Here is a 17,567-nt window from a genome sequence, read left to right as displayed (position 1 = left end):
AGATGAAGTATGCATGTAAATTAACAATGAACGATAAAACACTTTTAGAACAAGCCTCCATAAAAACAGCAAGTTTAACAAAGTTTTCATTTTACTTACATAAAAACGATTCAAGAAAAATTAGCAAATAATCACAAGCTTTTAAAACAAATAGGAACATAATAAATAAACTAAAACATCTTTCTTGAGTAAGTTTGTTTATTTTTAATCACCCCCATTTCCTTGTTTCTGTTATTCGACTGTGTATACTATTATTTAGCGTAAATAGAGAAGCAAAACTAAAGTTATGTTAGTCGTGTCAAAGCTGCTTTTATCAGACAATCGAAAGGTTCGTCGCACATTTTGTGCACAGTATGCACAGTTTCAGTTTTTTAAACCAGGTTAAAAAAAGGTTGGTAAATATGGTTAAAAGAGTTTTTTTTAACTTTTTTGCAGGGTTTTGGTCTTCAGACCTATAAAGGTGTCCCAGAAATCGAATACGATTGGCCTGAATAACATGAACTATGCCTGGTTGTATATACTTTTTATATAACTCATGATTGTAAAGGGTGCACCATTTGTTATTCTCATAGACTGCACCAAATATTATTCTTAGTATCCCTCTCTCAAATATCAGCAATTTGTTCTCTTTTTTATTAAGAGTCCAGCACTCACTACCATATAGGATCACAGGCCGTAAGAGTGTTTTGTATATGTTAATTTTTGTCTTTTTAGAAATTCACTTTTTAGTTGGCGTTTTAAACCAAAGTAGCACTTGTTTGCCATTGCTAAACGGCTATTGATTTCAGTATTTGTGACATTTTTGCAGGTAACAGTAGTCCCAAGATATTTAAATTCATCAACAGCTTCAAAGTCATAATCATTCACATGAAAGGGCATTCATTGCCTTAGTGAGCCCTCTGTTTATATCCATGTGTTTAGTTCTGTCAGCATTAATGATTAGTAGTCCCATTTCACTAGCTGCTACTTCAAGAGCTTTGGAGTTTTCCACTACTGATTGTCTAGATCTTCCTATAATATCAAGATCATCTGCTTAAGCAAGAATTTGAGTAGATCTTTGAAAGATACTGCCTTTAACATTGATTTCAGATGCTCTGATTTACTTTTTCAAGTGCCATATTAAATAAAAGGTAGGCAAGTGTATGCCCCTGCCTCAGACCACCATCAGTGTAGAAGAGCTCGGAGAGTTAATTTTGCAACTCACCTCTGCACTTGACTCTTCTGAGTGTTGCCTTTGTCAAGTTAAAAGGGGGAATACCAAATTCCTCCATTGCTTCATACAACTTATTTCTCTTGATACTGTCGTATGCTGCCTTAAAGTCAATAAAAATAGGAAAAGTCTCAATGTTAAATTCGTTTGTCTTCTCAATAATTTGTCTTAAAACTTGTATTAAATCGGTTTTAGATTTTTCTCTGATCGGTTTTAGATTTAAACCACACTGTTAACTTCCAACCACCTTCTCCACGTGTGGTAAAAGTTTTTTATATAATACATTAGAGAAAATCTTGTATGCTGTATTCAAGAAGGTGATCCCCCTACAACTTTTACAATCCATCAAATCTCCCTTTTTGTAGATTAGGCAGATAAAACCATCATCCCATTCCATGGGCATCTGTTCCATGATGGAATGCAGGAAATATGTGTTATCTCGGCATTAAGCACGAACAGCTTCTAGCCTATTCATCGAATCTAGTAAGTCCTAAATTATAATGTCCTAAGTTCACAAGATATTTGTAAGATATCTACACAATATAAGTTCATTGCAGATGTTGGACCTGCGTTGCACTGAAGAAAATCATCATTGGGATGGGGTATTCCCCTGAAGAAGTGTCTGAAGAAGGCTGAGTGCCACCTGATTTCTCAAAAGTTCTTGTAACTCTTTCATTAGAGTAACCAAACGATGAGCTGAGGTAGCTGTAGTTGAGGCTTTGTTGTTGAATCTTTTTCTCCTGGGGCCTGACCTCGCACCCAGAGAAATTCGAGGTATGATCCTTACTGCAATTGCAGCAGGTAGGAGGTGTGTGCTTGCCTTTTTTTGCACTGGAATGAGTAGTTTTCTCCGGCACACTTCATACATCTTGTATCGGAAGGGCAGGTACGCTGAGAGTGTCCGAAGCCGTGACATCTAAAACACTGTATCGGCCCCCGGCCGCCATGAAATTTCTCTACACAAATCGGAAAGTCCTTAATGAATTCGATATGGTAGATCTTCATGTAGTTCTCGATCTCTGGTATGATGATGAGGAACAGTGGGAATGGCCTATAGGCCCCGCCCACTTTCTTTTCGAACTGAACAACTTTCAGTATTTCTAAATTCTGTTTCCCTAATTCAAGGGAAATATTGTCCGTACTAAAGTCCGTGCAAAGGAAGCCCTCGGATGAGAACTTTTAGGTTCTTGGGAGGTTGAGCTTTATGAACATTTGTGGATGGCTCTGGGACTTTTTCTGTGCTCTCCTCCGGAGTTTCCATCGGGACTGGAGTCGGTTTCACTGGCGAATTTAGAGGGTCAGAGGAACAGTTAGTATGCTTTGTTGAGTCTACATTAGTTGAGTTCTTCTTATTATTCCTCTTTCTCTTTTTGATAGGTGGCTCCTTAGGATTTTCAGTCTGGGGTTTTGTCTCAGAGGCCGAAGGCTCCTCACTGGGTTCCAAGTATTGGTCAGGTTCAGTAGCATTGGTTGTGACCAATTTCTCAGTTGTTTGAGCTATGGGAACTGGAGCGGGAACTGGGTCTTCTTTCTTTGCTAAATCCATTTCCTCCTGTTTCTGCCTGCTTAATCTGTACATGATGTAGTGGGCAATTTCACTCCTTTGAGTGATGTAACGTCGATGAGATCTATCAAAAGTAGGATACTTTCTGTAGAAATATCGGAAAGAGTCATCAATTTTGTACAGTTCCTCTAGGGGAAACTGTAGGTAGAAGGCTTCAGTTTCAGACTTCTCTAAGTTTCCGGGAGAATTATATTGCGGGGAAATCCCGCAGTTAGCAAGTATATCATCTAACGATGACTCATCAAATGACAGTACTTGAGAGCAGCCGGAAGGGAAAACCTTTCCGCAGTGCGCTGTTTTGTGATACGGCATTGGTCGATCAGAGAAAAAACACGTCCTCACTAGTCAAAGGCTTGAGTACTCTTCCAAATTGGTTATGTGCAGATTAAAGCAACATCAACACTTTAGATACTCTCCTCCTTTTTTATTTAAAATCAATGCCAATCCACTTTCTTTAAAAGATAGAAAGGAATTTTCCTACCATTTTCGCTGAATTTTTTTTTTTTTTTAATCCATGTGTAACGAAAATTTAAGCTCTGGTAGATATCGCTTAAAGAATTATTTTGCCATACAAGCTTCTGAAACTTCAAATAATCAGTTACTTCATTTTGTTTCATTTAACCTGTGTTTACTAATAATTTCGCTTTCAAATTTTTATTTATTTTTTTTTTTTTTATTTTTTTTTTTTTTTGCGAGTTAGTTACTGGCACATATGTTTAGAATAGCTTGACATTTGAGATTGAAGTTATAATTTTCAGGGCAAATTCTGTGCGAATGTTGTATTTTTTTCTTCAAAAGTAAGTTGGTCAACAATTTTTTGACATCGTAGCATGTAAGATTGTTTGATCACTATCATTAGAGCCTTGAAATTGAAGCTTGTCTCATCATTTTTGTTTTTTATGAGCCAAAATGCATAAATTTGAACTGGTTACTAAAAAATGGTTCCTTAAATCCTAATGAACTGATCGTTTAAGCTAATCAGTTTAACTTCTTAGAAATAAGATTTTTGATAGTTTGTATCAGGCTTCCTCATAACCTTTTGTTGATATCACTCGTTATTTTAAAACGAATCACAAGCCCAGATTTTCGAGCTATTCCTAAGAATTGAGAAGTGTTCAAAGTGTTCTCTGAAGTGTTCAAAGCTCAATTTAAACAATTTGAGTAAACTGCTTTTTTGTAAGCGCAATCATTGAGCCTTATCTGACAATATCTGACAATTTAGATGGCCTAATAGATTTAAGTTGTCAAATAATTACAATCCATATAACATGCTTACAGTTTTTGTAACACTTCTCGATTTTCGAATTAAAAGTCTAAATGCTGTGTTTAAAATGGTGAATGCTATATTTGAAGCTTTCAAATCTTTCCTCTAAAACTTATTTAACTAAGTTACTTTCTAGCTGTTTATATTCCAGAACGTTTGGATTTTCGATTTCTTTTTCTTTTATTTTTACGTCAATTCAGTTCTCAGAGATTCAATATTTCCAGTTGATTCTGCATATCTTTTAACACACTGTTCAAGAAGCTACTCAAATTCGAGCTCTCATTCAGCGAGTTTACGAACATAGTTTGCACTATTCTTGGAATTCCAAACGTTTGATCGGAGTATGAAGTAGTTTTAAAAAACAGTAAAAATAGTTTGTTTCTTAAAAAAAATCCAGCTTATTGACCCAACTCAGTGTCTTTAACTTTTTAATCAGTGTGAGGGGGGGGGGTGATTATGACATTCGAAGGAAAGTTTCATTTTTCTGAAAATGTCTGTTTCAAGTATTTCCTATTGTATCTAGTTTTGTAAAACGATTTGTAATCTTTTACTTATAATACACAATACAATTAAAATATATGCTCTTTTAACTAAAATAATTATAACTACATTCAAATATACACTTGTAAATAAAATTAGCTTTTAAAAATAACATCATAAAGAAAAAAGTTTTAGAGATCAAAAAATTACTAATAACCAGTATAAACAAATACATTTGAAACAAAAATTAACACGATTTTAAAGCTTGATATATTTTTCAAAGTTCAGGCATTGTTTAATAATAATAATTCGTTAAGCTCATAAAGCTACGGTCTAATCTTAGAAATGAAAAAGTTACTTTGGAAAAATGAATTTTCTAGAGAAATTTTTAAGTAAATTAAATAAAGATCATTCTGAATTTAAAAATAATCAAAAAAAGCTTTTAAACATGCAAAACAACTCATCGTTAAAACGAGAAATTCATTAATTTTTATTTGGGTAAAAAGTAAAAGTTAAAAAAGTTTAGAGCTAGCAAAAGATAAATATTATTAAAAGTTTATAAAAGAACAGTTTATTTATCTATAAACATAAACTACGCCTTTGTAATTTTTAAGAAAATGCAATATGCTTAAAACTATTTAAAGAAAAAATTGAAGGAAAAAAATCATTTAGATTATAATAAATCTTTGCATCGGTGTTTTTACTTTTGTAACATTTTTATATATGAAACAAACAAGAAATGAAACACGAGTTCTAAATATTGAGTGACAATACAAGCTCTTAAATTTTTGAAATAGAATTTTGACACACATGTCGGCAATGCTGGCATGCTTTGTCGGTATTGCTATAATGAACTGTATCATAAATTGTATTAAGAGGACGTTATGAGGATACATTTGAAACCCGATCTAACCCTAACAAAAAAGAAATATTTTCTATTTATTTTTTATCTGAAAAGAATTACTCGGGGCGAAGATTCATATAAAGCATCTGAATTAAAATGAAAATTCTTAAAAGAGTTTGCTTTTTAAAGTAAAAAGCAGATTTACAAAACTTTCAAAGTCTTGTAAAAATAATCACATTTTTTAAAAATTTTCCTTATACCTCGATCGATGCACACGTTCACGAACGAGAAGCCATCAAAAAATATCCAAAATTTACCCACTACAAATTGATGCTTCGTTTTTTTTTGAAAAAATTTTAAAATAGTATCTTTCCTTAAAAAAAGGGGGGTATTTGAGATGTTTTAGAGGTATAAAATATTTTCAAACTATGAAGCAAAACTCACATTTACAAAGATTTGCCATTTTAAACTGCGTATTGCCGTTCTATAACTTTTTCTTATAATTAAGAAAGCTACTAAGTTTAAAACACATATCGAAATAAAAGTCTTACTGATCGTGTATAATAAAACGTTTCCCGACAAAGACTTTGATCATAGATGATTGGTGCAACTGAGAACAGACGTTTTTAAAAAGACTGCTGCAATCGATTAGAAACTGGCAGAAAATGTTTTCGCTTTTTGTTAAACCACCTTACACTGTCAAAACTTTTCATTACGGCGCTTTACTAACGTTATCTTGCTGGAAAAGATTTCTATTAATTTCTATTTAATAACAGAAATCCCTTGTATCAAACTTCATTAAAGATTGATAACACCAAAATTTTTTTTTCGTGAAGTAAAGAAAATCTTAAATAAAATAAAAAAGTTTTTTTCGTAAAATAAAAAAAATATATGAAATCTCTAAAATAAATTGCTTTTCCCACATATCTGTAATACTAAGGTGAATTTCAAGCATTTATAAAACAAGCAAGGGCTAAGAAATTCTTAATTTGTGTGTTATGCACACGGATAGGTACGAATCTTGTTCAATTTTAAACATCAAATTAAGAAATAACATTTTGGGAACAGCAATCTAGATACAAATTTAGTTATATTTTGAAACAATGCATTTATAATTATTGATAACATCAACAAATTTGGTTGCAGATTACATGGAATCACTAACTTATTACTTCTCTGGTAGTTCATGGTTGTAGAAATGTTTGAATTTTTTCACAAGATTCAGATAATTTAGGTTTAAGTAAATTATCAGTTTTTAATGAAATGACTTCTTGATAATTTTAATTAATAGAAAGGTTACGGGGATTTCTTAGTTTCTTTTAGAGATTTGATATCACATTTCCGTCAACTTTTTACTCCATTTCTTCAAGTTTTGAGACGACTAATCATGTACTGATACATTCAAAGAATATTTAGTTTCATAAAACTGTTTCAAAAGAGTAATTTTTTTAATTAAAAAAGTGTCGTTAAAGTAAAGAGAAAAGAAACAGTAAAACTAACTTTTTTTTTTTAAAAAAAAATTGCTCAAAATTTGACAATTTTCCAAATGATCTGTAATTCCAAATTTTCCAAATGTTCAGAAAAATTGAACGAGGATTTAAAAATATTTTTGTTTTAAATTCAAATTTTTTTTCTTTAATAAACCTTTGCATGAGTCACTTTTTTCCTAACATTTTTCTTTGTACTTCATTCAACAAGCACTAAAATTTACGTAATAAGTTACAAGTTACTTAGTATAAGTTAATGCGCTAATAATTTCTGAAAAATTTTTGGGACAAATTTACACTTCTAAGCAAATTCATTTCAAAATTTGAAAAATATGTCACCACTTTATCAACAGTGTTGTATTAAGAGGACGTTACGTGGATGCAGTTGAAACTCATTAACTCATTATAAACCTTTCAAAAAATAAATATTTTCTTATTTTTTTTATCTTAAGAGAATTACTCGGGGCGAAACATTCCGCTCAGAAAAAACAACGGAAACAAAATAAATAAAAAATAATTCTTAAAAAGAGTTATGCTTTTTTAATTTAAAAAGCGGGTTTACAAAACTTTCAAAGTCTTTTAAAAATAATGAAATTTAGTAAAAATTTTATATACCTCGATCGATACAAACGTTAACAAACGGGAAGCCGATGAAAAATTATGAATATCCAAAACCTTCCAACTACTCACTACAAAGTGATACTTCGTTTTTATTTTAAGAAAACATGTGAAAACATGATAAGATCTCAATTTAAAAAGATCAGCGGAACCATTAAAATCCAATCTATTCATTAAAAAAATATATTTACTTAAAATAATTCATAAGAAAAATACATAATTGCAAAGATATCGCAAAGAGATGCATAAAAACACTCAAACTCATACGTAAATTGAGAATGGTTAGATATGACATTCCTTATCACGAACTATAGGAAGATTTCTTCAATAAGTTTTAAAAGCTACACCAATATATTTGAAAATCATTTTGTGACAGGAAAGGAGGTTTTTCGCTAACGATCGTTTTAATATTAAGGTAACCATTTAGCACAGTGTGCAACAGAAAAATAGCTAATATTATCTTTGGCATTCTATTAATAAAATAATTAATTCGGTTCACAGGATTGCTAAAATGTACAACAAAATTGCACATTTTCATGAGCTTTGCCATTTGAAATTGTTCATATTTTATTTTTATAACTACTAATAATACACTACTAAAGTTTAAAACACAATAAATAACAGAGAACTCGTACTATACAAATATCATCTTATAATAGAAAATTTTATCTGACAAAAACAGCCTGTTGCTGTGAATTAGAGGCTAAAGATATCTTCTTAGGGCAGAAAATGTTTTTGTCTCTTTTGTCATCATGAAATTCCGAAATAATTTTGCCACAAATTTTTATTATGGAGCTTTAAACAGCATTTCTCATGAATATGTAAATAAATGTTATATTGTGCGTCCGTGCGCAATTACTGTTTTACAAACCAAATGAAAAGGAAATTAAGAATTATTGACGTCTATGAAGTTTTCCGCATAGTTTCAAACATTTAATATATGATCAATTGGAACTGCGGATATAGCTGGGAACATTAATAATTATTTAATATAATACCATGCTACTTATTTCTTTCCAAAAGCCATAATTCTAATTTCAAAATTCTTCTGGAAATGACATTTACCTTGTTAATCACTTTTTGGTACAATTAATATTATTCAAAATAGTTTTGCTTCATTATTGAGTAAGTTTGATAAAAAAATATTTAAAGCAGCTAAATTTTCACATTTCTTACGATATAAGGAATCTAAGTTAATTTTACAAGGGAAAAAACATACTAAATTATTAAAGTTTGATTAGTTTCATTTTTCTATGATGAAATTCATGTCCTGAAGAAACGCATATGTGTGATGAACAGGAAGATATTGAAATTGTTAAATTTTATGCATAAGTTATGAAATATTTTGAGACATAGCTACACGTCTAAGGTAATAAATTAAATTACTTTTTAAAACATTTCATTTGTTACTTTTTTTAGCATTAGTTGCACAGAACATAGAGTTATCGACATATTTTCCATCTTTTAAAACAAATAAAAAAAATAACTAATACTTCTTTCGAAGCTTATGGTTGTCGAATTGATGCTTTCACGAAATTTATTTAATTCGTGTTTCGGTTTTTTCCACAAAAGCATTTAATTAAAAGAAATATTAAAAACTAAAGAAAGGTAACAGCAATTTTTTAGAAATCATTGCCTGATTTATTTCCCAAATCATCTTCACACTTATGACGTTTTTCCATTCCGAGACGACTAATCATTTACTGATTGTTTAAATCAATTCATGGTTTTTCCCAATAGAGTTTAAAACTACTTGGTTATCCTCTATCTAACGTAGAAAGTTAAGACTAAGCGTGTAAAGAACTGATATTTGCTCAGAACCACCAGAAACAAAAAATTTCTAATCGACACAATGTAAAGTATTCGGAATCTCAATGTTATTCATTTTTTACTTACTTTCAAAAATTCATCTTAACTATTCATGCAAAAGTAATGCTAAAATAACAATACAGTGTTTAGATAAGTTATATTTCATGGCTGTAGGAAGCTGTATTAGGTTGTATGTAGGTATTATTAATGCTAACTAAACAGTTATTTGTTTGATAAAAAGTTAGCTTTCATGATAGAAAGAAGCACTGATATTAGAATAATTTTGTGCAACAGGTAAAAAATAAAGCAATACTGTTATGAATTATCGTTTGTTTAATCTTTAATTTTGATGTAATTCATAAAAGGAAGTTGCTATGGTAACGGTTTGTCTTGCTTTTTTTAAGCTTGTTTGTTCTTTTTTGTGTAGAAGAAACAAAATCAACTTTAGTTTATATATATTTATTTTTGAGCATAAATATATTTATATTTACGCCATTTTGTTTCAAGTTTTATTGAGGAAGCTAGTATTTTATATTTTTGTAAACAGAACTGTGAAATAAATAATTTTGTGTGTTGTAAGTTGTTTACAGTATAATCAAGAACACTGGCATTAATATCTAATGCTGATTTGAAGTGAAAAACAAAATAAATACAGTGCAAAGATGTACTAAGATCACAACTTTGATATGCACAGTAATCGACTATAGGGACAATTTATTAATTATTTAAACTTATTTCTCAAATATTTGTTAAGCACTTAGTTCATTTTTTAGTAATACAAGTTTCATACATAAAATGCCTAGTCATTTTAGATAGCAAACATACTTCCCCTCTTTAATATATATAATATACCCCTCTTAAAAATATATATATATTTTAATTAGTCAAAATTACAAAGCGGCACCGGCAGATTCTTCAAACATGTATCCATATTTTTGAAATTTTAGAATGCAACTCAGAAAATTAATATTTATACTTGAACATTCATGTTTTTATTTGAGAACAGAAATCTTGCATTGATCTATAATCTAAAATCAAGTGAATAATTTTGGTACTTCAAAAAGAAACCAATATGACAAAAAAATTATGCATAAGAATTGAAATTTTCTACACATATATTTTTTTAAATCAGAATTTTAGATATAAATTTCTTAATTAGCAGAAAAATACTTTAAATATAGAAAGTGTTTAATGATGACTCAAAAATATGAAAATTGTTCCATTTCAATTTTTGCTTCATTCTTGCTTTATTTATAATTTCAATTGATTCTTTTAAAAAATTACTTTTTATGATGCATTAGAGAGAAATCGATGCATGTCTTAAAACTATTAACATAAAGAGAAAGATTTGAGAATTTTATGGTTGGGTGAGATATACTTAGGATCGGGTATAAAAAACTTATACAGCTTAACCAGAAGAAATACAAGTTAATAGATTCAAATGGTGCGGAAAAATAAGTCTGACGCAAAAATAAATGGAAAAACAAACAAAATAAAATAAAACTAAGATATTTCGTGTTCTAGAAATTCGTATTAGCTTACAGCAAATAACTACTTATTAACAATGTTTTCAGGAGGGAGGGGGAGATAATACCTCCTAGGGCACACCTAGTTGATTGTGGTACCAATGCGAAAACGATGTGAATTTATGAGCATCGATAAGCATAAGTGAAAATAAAGAGTTTGCCTTTCTATAGTTATAAAAATAGCAATAGTGAAAGTTTATACAGTCACATGAAACCAGTGTTGTCGTATGGCAACGTAAATCTTAAGGAAAAACTGATTTCAATCATAGAAAATTTAGATTACTGTGAAAGAATTTTTTTTTAAAATTTAAATCAATGCGAAGTAGTATAAAAATTAGAAAAATTATCTTAATTGGAGCGAAAAAATAGAGCGTATCTAAAAAATTTTCTGCAACAATTTAAAATTTTTGTGCTTTTAATAAACTTCGGTTGACAAACTAAAGCCGTTAAAATACTATAAACTGTGACCTTCACTTATTATACTTAGCAAAAAGTTTTCTGTAAAGTTTATGCTGCATTTTATATGATGATTAATAGTAAATAATAAACCAGCTGAAATTGCCAATATGCTATAGAAATGCATTTTTTAAATAAATTTTCAAAACTTTTATTAATTTATCAAATAACTGAAAATATATACTTTTATTTAAAATAAAAATGATTTTTAAGAAATTTTTTAACCGCCTTTTTAGCTTTAAAGTAATTTTTAAGTGTTTAAACTAATTTTACATCATTCAGTTAAATGAAATAAACACAAATATAAATGTAATTTGAATATAATACAAATATAATCGTAATGAAAAAAAGTACCTGCATAAAGTATTCAATATTGTAATCTATTGCTCCTGATTCAAACTCTCAAGTTTACATCTAAATGAAGACTTGCTTTTTTTGTCTTTTTTAACTACTATACTTTCAGCGCGATGTTGAAACGAAATTTGATATTTTTTAGAAAAAATAAAGATAACTAACAATTTTTACTAAAAAAGACCTAATCAGATCTGCAACCCTCGTTATTTGTGATATTTTCTGACGGATTTGCAATCATGAAAACTTATTTTTGTAGAAACTATAAAAAATGACTCCTACAAAAATTTTGATTTCACATTCAAATAATATTTTCTAACAAGTTTGAAAATGTTTTTTCCACTTTTAAATAAAAATCAACCGAATTAATATCGCTCTAGCGACCGGACGGTTTCTTAGTTTTCTTTTACATGTAGCCAAATGTGGATTAATAATTAGGAATTATCCCATAAACGTGAGTTTATGTGAATATCTACTAGCAGTTCATATCTTCTAAACTGAGTTCAAAATATCAAAAGATAAGGAGTTGACATCACTACAAATCCATTACGTGAATAAATTGATAAGTTGAATGTATAGTTTAATAGTAAACGGCGCAAGGAAGTTGCTACGGATCTAATCACTAACTTTATTAAGCAATCAATGCAACAAAATCAAACAGTTTTAAAAACCAAGTCTTGAACAAAAAAAAGGAGGGAATGATTACTATAATCTGAATCTGTAAAGTTGTAGATACTTAAATTCTATCAAATTTTGCAATCGAAAATAACAAATTTGTTTTCAGCTAATTTTCAAGTTCTGATAGAGCTTTCATAATGAAATATTTCATAAGGGCTTATGATTACATTCTGGAAAGAATGTGTAATAAAATAAACAGTGCGTTTTTAAAAGGAAACGTTTAACTTAAACTGAAATGTTTCATGCATTAGATTTTGTCACACTGGTCGGAATTAACTTTCGTTGAATAAATTTAATGTGTAAACAATAAGGTAAAAAAAAACTCCTTAAAAAAGCACTTCAAGCACTTTTAGTAAAATATCATTTAACTTTCAGATATCTCCAAAGCCTATCAAGGTAAATGAGTAAATGTTCAATTCTTTGGTTCATTGTCGAGGTCGCTGAAAGCTGACAAAAATGACCAAGATTGAAATAAAGGGCGTTTTTATTTGAGAAGGTTACTGTCTTTAGCCTTTAAAGATTAATAATGATTCTTCTTTAATTATTATTTCGAATATTAATTAATAACAATTCTTCTATCAGCGGCATAAAATTGAAAGCATTATTTTCTGACAGTATTGCGCAGAAAATAATATTCAGGAGATAAATACCAGGTAAAAAATATACCTAGTTATGTCAAAAAATAATATAAATATTAACATTACTAAAGAACTTTTTGGTTGCTCATCATTTGATTTTATTTGTCTTTCTAGTAAAATATATTATAGAAACAAAATTCAGTGACAAGTATAAATGTGCAATCATAAATAATTAATGCAGTTGTTTATGATAAATTGAATTCTAATTGTTACAAGTTTATTGTAATATATCATTCATTTTTCATTTCATAGAATGAAAAATAAAAGCTGGCAAGTTATTAATTAAGTAATAAGAAAATGTTCTTTTAAAAACATTGTGAGCAAACAGTAAAAATCACAAAATTTTGTTTCGAAAAAATGTTCCTAACAATGATAAATATTTCTGTTGTTAACCATAAACTTTTATTCTTATTATTGGAGTTCATATTAGAAAATAAACTATCTCATAAGTTTGATTACATTTTGAAACCCTTCTTCGAAGATTTAATTGTTTTTTTAATGTATAGTGAAAAAAATATTTTTTCGAAATCTATCAATATTTTTCCAGAAAACGCATGAGACCCTTATCCACAATATTTGTCCGGAGGAGGGGGAGTAAACATGAAATATTTTTTTTTTTTAATAATTTTTCTAACATTCATCCGCAACATTTACTACCAAAGGAATGTACAATGCCTTTAACTTTAAAAAGGAATAGTATTCACCTATCGTGTCGTTCATGTTTTTTAAATAAACGACAAAAGCTTTACTGTATATTATCTACTTATCAGGATAAGTTATCTAACTTGGATAAAATCTTTATTCAACTAGTTTGACAATGCAGACTATCTTCTTCATAGTTATAAATTATATAGTCACACCTCAAGCAATTTGCATGTCGAAAATGTCGTCATGCCAATTACAGCAATTATGCAATAGTTCACAATGTCCATTGCAGCAGTGGTTAACATGTTGAACTAAAGTTTAGCTTTGATATCGGAAGTTATTTTCTTGAAGGCTTTAATTTAATTCAGTGATTTCTATAGTTTTTGTGTCACAAAGCATACATGAGACAGTTCGAATGTTTTACAGTGAATATTTTAAAACTTTCAACAGGAAAGCAGTCAAGCCTTCGTGAACACCATTTAAATTACATGAAATCGATGTGAATTTACTTGGGATCAAATTTAATTCAGACCTTACAATCAAAAGATTTAAAAGCAACTACACAGCACCAAACTCAAACGGCATTACGCACCCAAGAGGTCAGAAAATGAAATTGCGTTTAAACCAAATTTTTTTCAAGTAGCAAGAGAGCTTTCAATTTTGAGGTTCCTATCTGTAGGGGAAAATGGAAAGAATTTGCAGATGAAAAATAACACACAATTGTGTGCCTCAACTTCTCAACCCTCACGTTCTGGTTGTACACACAAAGAACTTTTCCCTTTTTTTTTGTTGAAAAAAGTAACTATTTTTAAACATATGATAGATGGGTTTGTTAATGTTATTCATTTTAGCATAAGTATAGAGGAACTTTCGGTAAAAAACCTTTCTCACCAAATAGCTTCATCTAACATAAAACAGTGATGGTTTATTTTTGACGCAACTCTGGTTTTTTAAATTTAAACATTTTATTCCACCTCCGATATTTCGAGATTTTTCACTACCTTTTTACTATTCTAATACAGACTTTACTCTAAAGTCTTATATTTTAAAATGCTGACTTTTGCAGAGGTGCCAACTTGCCAATTTAGCTATCAGACATCAGAGCACCAAAATATAAACGGAATATAAATTAGAGCAATTTTAAGGTGTATATACAACCTAATATGATAAAGGTATAAAATTTTAATAAAATTATGCATGAATTTACTATTAAACAAAAAATAACATTTAGATAAAAAAGAAACTATTTAAAAAATTATGCAAAGTTGAAACTTTATAAGATGGTAAAATGAAATGGAATGAATTTTCAAGGTCTTAGTTCATTAAAAACTAGCCTTCACGGTTTTTTGTCATGTTGCACTTGAACCTTAAAAAATTTATGATCCAGCATCAGTTTTAGTTATCCTTCTAATATGTTCTTCCATAAGGAGAGAAGTTTAGCTTATTGGAAGGAAATATAAATAAAGTTTCTTTCCCTTTTTTATATGTTTCTATCAAAATATTGTTTTGTCTTACTTGTAGAATTGTTTGAGGAGTAGAAAAAAATCTCAGATTAGTTGCAGACCATAAAAATTTCATAACTCTTTGTAACGGAGAGGAAAATAAGCTTACTTTAAACTGCTTATTACGGAAATTCTTAAAAAGTATAAATTTTATTATTTGAAAGTAAGTAGTAATTTTGACAATGAAAGCGTAATGATTGCGGATAAATTGTAATTGTTGGCACCCCTGCTTTAATCGATATAGACTCGAAACGAAACTACAACTTTCTGAGCTTGTTTTGAATAGAAAAAATAAGGCATCACACTCGTAGGGCACCACAATCTCAGCATGTCCGCAACCACTGAACCACAAAAAGGCTTTGACAGTTAAATGATAGAAGTGTGCTTTATCTTTAAATAAATTCAGAGCTTCGAAATTTGTAAGTTAAAAACTTTAAGAAAAACACTATTTTGAACTGTGGCAAAATCGTTCTACGAGTTGCGTGATGTCATTGTAGGAGCTTATTGTGAAACGCTGCTACAAAAAGATAACTTTTATTCAAATGAGGAATAGATGTTTAGTACTACTAATGAATAAAGCCACATTCATTTTTAAAAAAATTGGGGCCCTTTTATTAAGTATTTTAATTGAATATAATTCATAATAAAGAGATTGTAGACACCCTAAAAATAAAAGTGCCATTTAAATGGCGGTTCATTAAGGGCTGGAAAAAAATTCCCCTTTTTCTTTGTTTCACAATAAGTTATTACAATTAGGGTTTCTAACACATGATTCGGAACTCCCTTTTTGTTAATGCTTCGTACCTTCTCCCTAAGCCCCTTTTAAAATCCCCAGAACATATGCCTACAATATTCCAGCTTTATCATTTTAAAATACCACTCAGAAGTATATGGACGTTTAAAATTGCTTATAATCTTATCATAGATGCAGTTACAAATGAAGGCAACAGAAAATACAGAAAAAATTTCCAGCTTAGAATATAAATATCCATTGCAAAATTTTGTTTTGAAATATATTTTTCTGTACTTAATTATTTTTCTTTCATTATTAAAATTCGATATTTTGCAGTCGATCAAACTCTAGTTTTTAGATTGAAAATTTGGCCCAAAATTCGGTAGCTTTTGCATTCTAATCAAATGTATTAATAATAAAAAAGTATCACTTGAAAGAATAGGATTTTCTGAGCATTTATCAAGCTATGGATAAGTTTGGAAGTGAAGTATTTGCAGCTCGGAGACAAAAAATTTTAAAGAAATTTAATTTGTGTAGGTGCAATACGCATCGCTTTTTTTAATTTTTTATTTGGTTTCAATCAGAGTAGAGGGGGTTCTGAACCTTTTTCCTCCTCATCTCCTGAAAAATTCCACTTCCTCTTGAATGATGAGATGGAGTTACTCAATTTTCGCAATTACTTTTAAAAAAAAACTATTTAGACAATAAATACTACATAAATTGCCCTAAGCGCGAGCGTAAATTTAGATTTAATTTAAAATTCATGGTAGGAGAAAATAAAACACAAGAATGTATAAGATTAAAAGATTGTAAGAGGTAACACAATGCTTGAAAATTGAAAATGCATAACAGATTAAGATGTTATTTAACTTTCAGTCGGAAAATATTATCTTTCTATTCAAAATGTAAAACTTTTACTATCGTGTCTACTTTTTACACTTTAAAAAAAGTGTCACTTTACTACCACTCATTCATTTCAATACGCCACTGATTTTTTTTTCTTTCATATAAATACAAACAACAAACTACTGATTATAAATGTAATATTTTTAATAATTATAATAAGTTTATTCATATTATAATAATTTTATTCAAAAATTAAACTTTTAATGTTAAGGGTTATGCCACCAAAATAGTGCAAACTTATGCCTGGCTAAAGATGCTTTTTTGGAACCTATACGACCAGATATGCTTTCCACTTTCAATGAGGTCTTTGCAGAGTGTAAAAAAAATGTATAAGAACCTCTGGAGGGTTTCTCCTCTGCATAGCTGGTATTTCAGAAAACGTCCTTTGCCAGTGGTCATTTAAGGTGTCTCTCGTATGTTTGGGGGCGAAAGACTTTCGGACTTTGCACTAAATGTAGGACTGCTCAGGCTTTGCCCGAACATATTCTAAACTGTATCGATTTTGAGATCAACGAGGTTTTTTCAAAACGTCATCCGTTTTTAAATTTTGTGGACATTTTTAGACTTATGGATTTCGTTTAATTGGGATAGACCTCTTGGGGATTAGAACAACAAGGGAAGCATTGATACAAACAACAAGGGAAGCAATGATACAAAAATTTCTAAAGAATAATCTGAAAATGTACTTATCTATTTCTGGCCCTGCCCATAACGATGTGCTACTTGCTGTTCTTGTCTGCAAGGTCAAGGAATTAGTTCCCCTGGCAAAATCCTCAATTGTTGGCTTTGGCCCACTCTGGACTATTTTTATATTTTCAAAAACATAAAAGGACATAATCTGCTACATCTCTGTAGC

The 17,567-nt window shown here is 29.7% G+C and overlaps 1 protein-coding gene across 4 annotated transcripts in view; it reads right to left on the bottom strand.

Moving 5' to 3' along the window:
• LOC147801935 (uncharacterized) overlaps positions 1–17,567 on the bottom strand; it is a 91,556-nt gene that overhangs the window by 42,686 nt on the left and 31,303 nt on the right. For all 4 annotated transcript variants that reach the window (XM_087155107.1, XM_087155108.1, XM_087155109.1 and 1 more), the window contains one exon: positions 1–17,567. This exon is cut by the window's left edge and continues 17,807 nt beyond it. In XM_087155107.1, the coding sequence (XP_087011233.1) occupies positions 2,352–3,086 (735 nt within the window). In that variant the 5' untranslated portion in view covers positions 3,087–17,567 and the 3' untranslated portion in view covers positions 1–2,351.

Source organism: Parasteatoda tepidariorum, chromosome 11 (genome assembly GCF_982258835.1).
Source record: "Parasteatoda tepidariorum strain Cologne lab strain chromosome 11, Ptep-v5.0, whole genome shotgun sequence".
Classification (NCBI taxonomy): Eukaryota; Metazoa; Arthropoda; class Arachnida; order Araneae; family Theridiidae; genus Parasteatoda; species Parasteatoda tepidariorum.
The sequence above is the reverse complement of the archived record's forward strand: the minus strand, read 5'-3'. Positions and strand labels throughout refer to the sequence as shown.